The following is a 10789-nucleotide window of genomic DNA, read 5'->3' on the forward strand; positions in this document are numbered from 1 at the left end:
TTTTTTTTTTTTTTTTTACAGCTTACAGCCTGCTGTACATATGGGCGTAACATAAAAAAACTGTGACATTTTGCTCCAGTGATCTCCTCTGCTATTTCATAATAACTTTTATCTGCCATAACAGGAAAAGCACATATGTTACCAATAACATTATGTTCTTTTCAGACCTTGAAACTGAAGTAAAAAGTCGCCTAGTGAGTAGGCACACAACAAACAACAACATTTCAGCATATTAAGCAGTCTGTACAAACACATGCAAACTTACAGGTTGAAATATTTTCACAGTTGAATCTAAAGCTCTTGGATACAGTCTCCACAAAAAGTACAGATTTGAAGTTTTACATGGGTTAGGGTTACATGTATTTTTTGCAGGAATATTGCATTTTGTTATGTTCAGGGAGTTATGTGCTTTTGGAGGAGTTACATGCAGGGACTACTATTGTTCTGGCAGAACCTTTTTTGTGGTGACGTTCCTTTGCAGCCATTGTTTCCATACAGATGCATTTTAACATGCAACTGTATGGGACAATGATTTAGCATATTGTCTCTGGAATCATAGTTATTCTTTTTAATATATGCAGAATCTGTTTGTGCATGTTTTTTTTTTAGGTTTTGCTGTAGATTTATCTGAAGCTTGAAGCTTAAATACTGCAGGGGCTTTGAAGAAATCTGGAAAGAAATGGTTTAAACTCCAAGACTGACCCAGAACCTGCATGAAAAAGAAAGAAACAAAAAGCTGGGTAGACGTACTGTGATGTCTCAACATGGTGGGTGCCCTGAGCAGAATAAGGGACATTTTTCACACAAATGTCTGTACATTGTAAATTGTAATGATTTTTATCAACAATGGAAAAGCAAACTAATTTAATCAATTGAGGATTATATCAAAAAAGGTAATTACACTGTATACGAGCTCTTATGCTTTACCTCTACACGTTATTGTTGCTGCAAAAGCAAACAGTGAAAGTGAGTGGCTCTGTTTGCCCTATAATAACCTGTCATGCAGAAAAAAAAGACAAAGGAAGAGACATTATGCCACCCTAATGTGAGAAGTAATCTCTGCCTGGTCGCATCTGTAAATTGTCTGACTATAGCACTTGTCAGATGACTGATTTAGGCATTAATACTTTAAATTAAAATAAGCAACCAAAACAAACAAACAAAAAAAACCCCAACAACCACAAAACAAACAAAAACCCCGAAATCCCTCTCTTGCATAAAAATGGAACAAGAATAACAATAACAACAATAATATGTAATAATATAATAAAAATTGTAATCTTGATCATAATTGTTATTGCTTTTAATAAATTATTTTAATATATATTTTTAAATGAATCTGTCTTGCCTGACAGAAGATAATAGCAAGAAGAAGAACTTAGGTTTATTGCTATTATTATTATTATTATTATTATTATTAGTAGTAGTAGTAGTAGTAGTGGCAGTAGCAGTAGCAGTGGCAGTAACAGTAGAAGCGTCATTTTGGCAGGTTAACTCATACATACAGCTGAGGTTGAGGCCGTGAGGGACTCTGGGATTTGTAGTCTCTTAGTCTGCCTCATTACGTCGGCGGAAGCGTTTTGAACGTTCGTGAGCGAGGTCACATTGGTTGAGTTTTGTAATGTTATGAGAATCATGGCCACAATGGAGGCAACAAACACAGGTATTAGGCATCGCTACTCTTTTAAATGCATTTCATATCGGACCTTAATGTTAAATATCGAAATTAAATCTATCGCTAAATATCCGGGTTGTGTCGCCGCTCATATTATGCAGTTCTATGTGGACTCATGTAGCTATAGCAGTGTTAGCTAAGTGAACTAAAGTGTCTATATCTGTGTGAAAGTAAATCATGAATAATTGTTGGTCTTTGAATAAGGTTCTGGGTACTTCACCTTCTTTAATCGTTTGACTGTATCCACCTTGTTCGTGTAACCGCATGGACGAAAACAGCAAAGATTGAGCCTCAGTTTGCACAAGTGTGAACCAGAAGCCTCTGATAGTTAAGAGGAAAAGACACAACCTGATGATAATGTTAAGGATTTGTTTCCTTGTGCTCGTGTATTTCCAGATGAGATTAAGCTGAGACATGTGGAGACAGATGTTCTGATCCCCAAGATGATGAGGGAGAAAGCCAAGGAGCGCTGTGCTGACAAGGTGGAAGGTGTGTTTGTGTGCATGAGGGGGGTGGCACAATGTTCCCATTGCTTTTATTTTCTAGCAAATTACTGTAGAACAAATGTTTTTTTTTTGAGTCACTCACTCTTATTAACTGATGTAGTTTATAGTACCAAAGCACTCTTTGGAAAAACAAACAGCCCTCAAAATTTAAACTTGATATTTAGCTTAAATCTGCTTCGAACAGACATTTTGATTTGTCACTGCAAGACAATTACAGGTGGAATTAATAAAATTCAGGGTAGCTCAGTTCCATTAAGTTTGTTAACAAGTGAACAATTATGCACAATGATACAGTGTCCCCTAAATGTCTGCTTTAAAAATGATCTTTAAGACACAAAATATTGAGAGGCATGTGTTGCATCTGTAATATTTTGACCATTAGTTGACTAAGAAATGTACTTTGTAAAGGGGTAAAGCACATCTAAAAATTTAACTAATGATGGGTAGATTCTATTTAACTGCTTTTATTTAAGGTATTTTTAATGCTGAGTATAAAGACTGACATGCTGACCTGGCATGTGCAGTATTGTCTATTATCTGTTCTTTAGCTCAGCTCACTCTTAAACACAGGCATGTTTATATGATGAGAAATTAGTTATTCTTTTAAAAATCCCAGCTCAATGAGTTTGTTTTTGTGGGTCTTATTAAACTAAACGGTGTATATATTCTAGAAAAAACACACACAAATTCATACCTTGCATTTTCTGAAATATCAAAATTTAATAAAAAGCAAAAACAAACAAACAAACAAACAATGACAAGACTACTATTTACAGTAGCAAAGCACTCTTTGGAAGGCTGAAAAACAAAGTCAACCCTTAAAATTTGAACTTTGTGTCAGAAATTAGAATGAATTTTAGCTTAAATCTCATCCAAACAGGCATTTTGACTTTTCACAGCGAGAACATTACAGGTGGAATTAATAAATATCAATGAGGGCTCAGTTCCATTCCATTTCCCAGTGACCTATGACAGTGAACCAATATGCGCGATAGTACAGCCTGCACTAAAAGTAGTGAAAAAATAGCCATAAAACCAGAGATTCTTAGGCAGGCAGGTGTTTATTTTTGGATCTTCAACTTTTTTTAAAAATAGTGAGTAAAGGATAAATAATAAACTATGCAACCACACTACTTCTTTTTAGGAGTTTGTTGTACAAAGCATTAATATTGAATTTAAAATCTGCTTTTAATAGCGTCACACCACACAGTCATTCTTAATATGAAGGCAGTTTATTTGAAAAACAACCTCAACCGTAATGCATGTTGATTTATTTTAATTCCAAACCGTTTGTCTGCGCCTGTAAAAATCTCACTTTTCATTTGGGAACTTTAAAGCTGCATTATTAAGGCATTTGACGTGACTTGTTTTTTAAATAATCGCTTAATACGATGCTCTCATATTGCTGCCCTTCATCAGTTTTGTAAAGATCAAACTTTTGGTCTCTTCCTTCTAAGTATTTTCATTTAGTCTTGTTCCCGTGCCTTGATCTTTAGACTCATTCTTGCTTAAATCGTCTTTAGGGTCATTCCAGGTGAAATGACCAGATATTCCCTGGGGGTGTTGCTGCACCATCTTCAAATTAGTCCTAAATTTGCATGTCAATAGATCGTCACAAAGGTACTTTCTATGCAAAATTGTAGGCCTGTAGCTCTGTTTCTGAGTTGTGGGGGTCTGAAATTTTCAGAATTTGGGCTATAAAAAGCCTTGCCAGCGTTTTTTTTTTCCATCTTTCAGTGGTTATTTCTCAGTCTCTAGACATACCAGAGAGCTGTGAGTTGGTAGACAAGGCCTCTGCATGTAGCTAGTGCCCCACAAACATCCCCAGGTGTTTCCCTACACTCTGCAGGCCATGGGGGCTTGCTAAAAATGCTCAAAATTAAGAGATACCTACTCACGAGTGGGGTTTGGGACCTTAAAAGTACTAGAAATACTGCACAGAAGTGTTCTAACACCCTTGGGTTCCATTCTACACAAACTTGTGTGATAACTTAGCAAACTGGAGCTTTCTAGGTACCTCAGTTTGGAAAATGGTTGATGCTACATGTACGGACCCGTACCTGTAGCATCTGTACTAGAGGTACGGACCCGTTAAGGTCACTGAAGAGCTGGCGCCGGTTAACTACTATTTGCTGCACATTACAGGCAGTTTATATGAATGACTTTGACGGCGAACATTGTATAATTTAACCAAAAATACACCGTCTCCTCTCACACTTTAGACATTGCAGTTTTTACGCTTTTAGACGCCGTGTCTAAATTGTTTGAAGTCCAGTTCCTATTAATTAGTTTACCGCGTTCAGTGGTGGAAGCGGCTGACGAACTCCATTGCAAATGTTCCCATTTAATTTTGGACGCTAATTTACAAGATAAAGTTAAGGATGTCGAATATGAAACAAACACTCGTGAATGGTGAGGAGCAGCTCTTTAATTCGGCATGAATTAAAAAAAACCACAAACTCGATTTACTGTGATATTGTGAGATTTGTTTGTGGTTATGTAACTTAGCCATTCAACAGAGTCCGCTAACATTAAAGTGACTGACGTGCAGTGTCTGTGTTGACAGACGTAGAAAATACGTCAGGGTTTTGTTTAGGTTGTTAATATGTAATAGTCTGTCTACTTTTGAAGGTAAAAAAAATACTTGTAGTTTGCTGGCTGTTAGTTCCGCCATTTGTTTTGTTTGCTGTTTGTGTTTTATTAGAACAGGGTCACGTGAATAAAAAGTTTTGCTATTTTTAATAGTAGTGCTGATTTCAACCCCCAAATCGCTGTCTGTGAAAAAGTCAGATAGAACTGATAACAGATTAACAGATTTTTAATTGGCTATTTTTGGTGGCAAAAATCTCAGTGTGGGACAGGTACCAGAGACCCCACATTTTTCTACAAGACAGTTCCATCTGTCTTCTATCACTGTACAAAAAAGCAGCAGGGTTATATTTGTAGTTACTGAGATATTCTTACTCAAAATGGCATGGGTAATGTCAAAATCGTTTTTTGCTTTTCAGTACTTTAAATTGGGATACCAGTAGTCATTCCAATGGTAGTATTATGTATGTTTTGTTCTTTTTGAAATGTTAGTTGTTAAAGGTGACTACCTTCAAAAAGTGTAATGTTATAACTTAGGTATACCAAAGTTATAACTTAGGTATACCTATAAATATAATAAATAACAGTGAGCTCATCAAACTGTCCTAATGACTACTAGCTGCGAGCTGCTACTACTACTTAAATTCAGTCGCTTAGTCATTATAATGTAGCTAATGAACAGTAGAGGAGAAGAACAGAATCGGAATCAGAATCAGAATCATTTTACTCATCCCTGAAGGGAAATTCAGTTGTCAGGGTTCTTATCTGTTTAATTTTGAATTGAATAGCCTGACTGCTGATGGCAAGAAAGGTTTCCTAAATCTTTCCAGCTTGCAGTGCAGGGATAGGAGCCGTCCACTGATGTTTCGTTGTTCATTGAGGCAGATGTGAAGTGGATGATCCATGTTTGTCAGAATGGCCTCCATCTTGCTCAGTGCCCGTCTCTCCACCTCATCCTCCAATGTGTTCAATCTGATTCCAACCACAGAGCCAGCTTTTTTAATCAGTTTGTTCAGACACCTTGCATCCTTCTGTTTTATGCTGCCTCCCCAGCAGACTGCAACATAAAACAGGGCACTTGCTACCACAGACTGATAAAACATCTGCAGATGTCTAGTGATCGAAGTCTTCTGAGGCAATAAAGTCGGCTCTGGCCCTTTTTGTAGATGAAGTCTACGTTTGTAGACCAGTCCAACTTATTATCAAGGTGGACACCTAAATATTTATATGATGTCACCATCTTGATGTCCACGCCACAAGTGTTCACTGGAAGAAGAGGGGGTTTGGATCTGCGGAAATCGATGATCATTTCCTTTGTCTTTGAGGCGTTGAGTAGCAGGCAGTTTTTGTGACTCCAGTCACTGAAGGCACTTATCAGATCTCTGTATTCAGCTTCATGTCCATTTCTGATACATGCCACGATAGCAGTGTCATCAGAATATTTCTGAATGTGGCAGGACTCAGTGCTGTATTTGAAGTCAGATGTATACAGAGTGAACAGGAATGGAGCCAGGACTGTTCCTTGTGGAGCCCCAGTACTACTCATTAATGTCCCAGAAACACAGTTCCCCAGCCTGACAAACTGTGGCCTTCCTGTCAGGTAATCTGTAATCCATGAAACACAGGAAGGATCCACTCCCATCTCTGTGAGCTTGTCTTTGAGGATGGTGGGTTGGATGGAGTTGAATGCATTTGAAAAATCAAAGAACGTGATTCTCACATAAACTCCAGGTTCCTCCAGATGAGACAGGGCATGGTGAAGCATGAAGAGGATGGCATCATCCACTCCAATGTGTTCTTTGTATGCAAACTGCAAGGAATCGAGTTTGTCTTTGACCTCAAGCCTCAGTAGACGTAAAACCAGCCGCTCCAGAGTTTTCATGATGTGTGAGGTCAGAGCAATAGGTCTGTAGTCATTTAGTTCAGCCGGACATTTGATTTTTGGTACTGGTACAATACAGGATGTATTAGAGCAGGCACCCGCCCCAGCTGTAGACTCAGGTTGAAGATTCTGTGGAGAGGTTGACACAGATGTGCAGCACAGTCTTTAAGCAGTCTTGGACATACATCATCTGGGCCAGCTGATGGTGTATGTCCAGTCTCTGAAGCTCCAACATCACCCCTGTCTCTGTGACAGAGACGGATACAGGTGCTGGAACGGAAGTGGCTGCAGCTGTGGAGACATGTGTAGGAGACAGAGGAGAAGAAGGAGGACCTATGGTGGGGATTTCCATATGTTGAGGAGAAGAAGGAGGAGTAGCAGTGGAAGTAGGTGTGTCCACAGTGTCAAATCTGTTGAAGAACAAGTTGAACGTCATCAGCTGTGATGCAGCCCAAGTTGGGATCATTTATACTTAAATGAGTTAACCTGTACTGCATGTGTGGATGCTTATATGGAAACTGCTGCTCTCAGTGCAGCAAGTTTGCAATAAATTCAGAGGAGAAACTGCTATGAACAGCTGGAAGAAACAGACTAAACTTTAGCTCCTGTTCACCTTTAATCTGACACTAATATTTAAATTTTATGGACATTTTAGTTTGTAATTTTTCTGACATTGTAGAGTAAAGTTGACTTAAAAGGTGTTTTGGCACAGAAACTGTGTCCTTTGGCGTGCTCTGTGTTGCTTTGGGGCCAGCATTGGCCCTGAAATCTCAAAAGTAAACCTTCCCCACATTTCTTTACACGGTTTGCAGTACTGTTGATTGTACAGACCTATTTGTTAATAGGCTAGTATGCAGTTCAGACTTGTAGCATGTTACTATCCAGTGAGATTGTTGTTACAGAAAAATGACCGTAGTGCTCCTTCGTACACGAAAGTAATAAGTTTAGATGCTGCCAGATTAACGGAAAGCAGTGCATGTCTGAAAGGCCGTTGTTTTGAAGAACAGGCCAGCTGGCATGACCGTGGTTACCACTTCTGTATGGAACTGCTGCCTGCACCTCTGCTCAAGTATGTCCTGTGTGCTGCAGCAACACATCGGCCTAGTAGTGACTCGATGATGTGGTTTCCAGAAATATGATGGCAACCTGCATGAGCCAGGGTTCACTGCTCACGAGGAGAGACAGTGCACACGCAGGCTGAGGTGATGGGACAGACAGTGGCTGTGTGGGTAGTGGAAACCCCCCTCACTATACAAGCTTCTCGTCCCACTCGTTTTCACACCTTCACCCTCCACCCTCCATCATCTCATGCTGTATGTTTGTGTCTGCGCTGGGCTGCTGCATGTTTCTCTGATTGGGTTTCACAAAGAAAAGTGGAAAAAAAAAACCCACCCCAACACAATCTACAAGCAGGTTTTCCTGTGTTATCTGTCTCTGCAGATATACCGCTACACATCTCACACTTGTATATTGTGGGCTTTGTTGTTCAAGCAAACAAGCACTACTGACCTGCACTCATCGTCTTTGAAGATTTACCTGACATGATTTTTCCCACTGCACTGATGATTCATGCTGGTACTCACATGTCTTTCAGAACCATTTGAACAGCCCACATGCTCATTTAACTCTTACTTTCATATTGACATCTTTCATACTGCCTACTGTTGTGTTTTTGCAAGACTTTGATTTGCAGAAATATAACTGGTTGTAAATTGAGCTCTTTAGATCTGTTTCTGAAATCTAAAATATGAAAGCAAAAAAATAAATAAATTCAAATGGCTGTAACTTATTTTAAGTTAGTGCTTCATGATTAATAAATCCTCCCTTTAAATCTTGGCATTTAATTTCTGTTATAGCTAATTATGTATCGCCTTATATTTTCCTTTTAAGCACCAAATCTTCCTAAAGGCTTTAAACCTTCTGCTTCTGCTTTCCACTAACAGTGAAATGACACTTCTGCGTCTTCAAAAATGGCAGACCAAACAGCTCAAAGTGAAGGTGGCATCACACTCGTCTTTAGAAGGGCCTCTTCTGACATAAGAATAGTGTCGTGGATTTGCCTTCGGCGTCGCTGCTGATGTGTGATCAGAAAGGCAACCCTCTGCAGCCTCCATTAGTACCATGGGACAAGGATGAGGCGTTTGTTGATTAGATTAGTCGCACTGTTCTGCTTCTCTAAATTGGTTTTGGAGGTTTTTTTTTTCACATCTGCATCCTGATGAAAGTGTCTGTGTGATAACCATACTGATGCCACTGATAAAGGTAATTATGATGTCAGCTGTTTGAAAGGGGACACGGGAGGGCAGTGGTTTTAATTACAGCCCTGAGAAGGAGCTTGCTAACAAGGTGAGGACTCGTTCTTCAACACCTTGTTTATGATGAGGACCTTGCATGGTTCACATTGGAGCACACTGTTAGTGAGGGCACCGTGTCGCTGGTGCACACTGGCTAGAAGAGCTTGTTTGTATCTTAAAGAGTCCAGTTTAATAGATGTTATGATAAGATTCAATTGCAGCCTATATAGGAGACAGAATTTGAACTTGTATGTAATAAAAATTAACACTAACTTGCAACCAGTAGGAGATATTTTCCAGTCTGTAAGAATGCTCTGAGTTCTATCTTGTCTGTTAAAGACACCAGGAGCCTTAATGTCACATCTGTCCTGCTCCTGATGAGGCTGTGATTTCTGGGAAAAGCTCCTCTTTCTGGCTTGGTTATTGTAAATAGCCCCGCCTATCCCCAAGCCTCATTTGGCTCCGTGATCGGTGAAGCACAACCTATATTTAATTCTCGAGGGCACAGACGTGTGCATATTTGCGGGTGGTGGGATGACTGTTACAGGGTCAATGTAGAAGCACGGCAACCGCAGAAGCAGCCAGTCTGTGGCCAGTACAGTTAGCTCAGTGCCGGTCTGAACAAGGAAACACGGGTTTCAGTCTGATAAGAGACTTCGTACTGAGGCCTGTGACCACGTTCCTTCACGTGCTGATAAGGCCCATTTTGGTTTGCTCGTTGATTCTTGTTTTATTTATGCAGGCTTTTCATTTTGAAGCATATTGTATTAATGCCGTTTTGTACCTTTGACAGCCTGTTCTCCTTTTATTCGGCTAATTTCTTCCCCTTTCTGCCGCCGTCTTCCCCACCTCCATGCAGCCTTCAACCACTGCTGTAAAGACTCGGGTTTCTTCATGGTGTTTAAGTGTCAAGAGGAGAATGCAGCGCTGAAGGAATGTCTGACGCTACAGTGAGTATTTTGCAGCACCTTCTGCAACACTTACCACTCGCACAGAAAGGTGGCTCCCCATGTGTTATTCCACCAATAGCTTCCACAGGGGGTTTACCCGCTGTCTGCCACCCTCCCCGTGTCACCGTGTCAACAGCATGCAGTCAGACTCTGATTCTTTTTGTTCTGTCTGCCAAACAGCTACAAGGACCCTACGTTTTTTGAAGAATGCAAACAGGAGTACATCCGAGAAAAACTGGAGTTTGAGAGGACAGGAATCCCAACCAAGAACAGGACACAGAAGCTTCCGACTAGCATGTGATAACCACTCGTCTCCGGAGGTGTGCAGCCTCAGACTGCCACTGAACCTGCTTCACATCCTGCACCAAGACAGAGTGGCAGTAAGCCTGTGTGTTTGATTTAAATCTGTGGAATTAATTCGGTGTATAGGAGTGGCATATAATCAAAATGTTTTTTAATGTTTGGTTCATTTGCAAAACATCAGACTGTCACAAATGTTTCAATTAAATTCCCTCACTTGACTGAATCAACAAGTGTAGTCAAAGCAGGAAGAACTGCACCATGATACAGCCAGACTTCTGGAAGAAAAGTGCAGTTCTTGGGCTTTGGTGGCCGCCGACTGCTTTGTCACGTGTTTATTTACATGCAATGACGGCAGAACTGGTTATGAAGAGTTGACTTTGCGGCTTTTGTTTTGCCGCGGAGCTTTAAAAAAATCACCTGCTGAAGAATTGTGTATTAATTTACAGTGAATCTGAAGACTCGGGGACTGGTACAGTGAGAGAATTCTGACGTTTAACCGAGAATGTGATCATGTTGGGTTGTAAATAATAAAATTTCAATAGCAGTAAATTATGTGTCGGTTGTACAACATGTTATGAATGAATGAATCT

The 10789-nt window shown here is 39.9% G+C and overlaps 1 protein-coding gene across 1 annotated transcript; it reads left to right on the forward strand.

Annotated features, from left to right (window-relative positions):
* Nucleotides 1-1545: 1545 nt before the first annotated feature.
* On the forward strand, nt 1546-10748 carry cmc1 (C-x(9)-C motif containing 1). Its single transcript, XM_022205192.2, has 4 exons — nt 1546-1663; nt 2072-2164; nt 9806-9896; nt 10077-10748. Exons 1-4 carry the CDS (start codon nt 1627-1629, stop codon nt 10195-10197), a joined length of 342 nt encoding a protein of 113 aa, XP_022060884.2. The 5' UTR covers nt 1546-1626; the 3' UTR covers nt 10198-10748.
* Nucleotides 10749-10789: the final 41 nt, after the last annotated feature.

This window comes from Acanthochromis polyacanthus, chromosome 12 (assembly GCF_021347895.1).
Source record: "Acanthochromis polyacanthus isolate Apoly-LR-REF ecotype Palm Island chromosome 12, KAUST_Apoly_ChrSc, whole genome shotgun sequence".
Lineage (NCBI taxonomy): Eukaryota > Metazoa > Chordata > Actinopteri > Pomacentridae > Acanthochromis > Acanthochromis polyacanthus.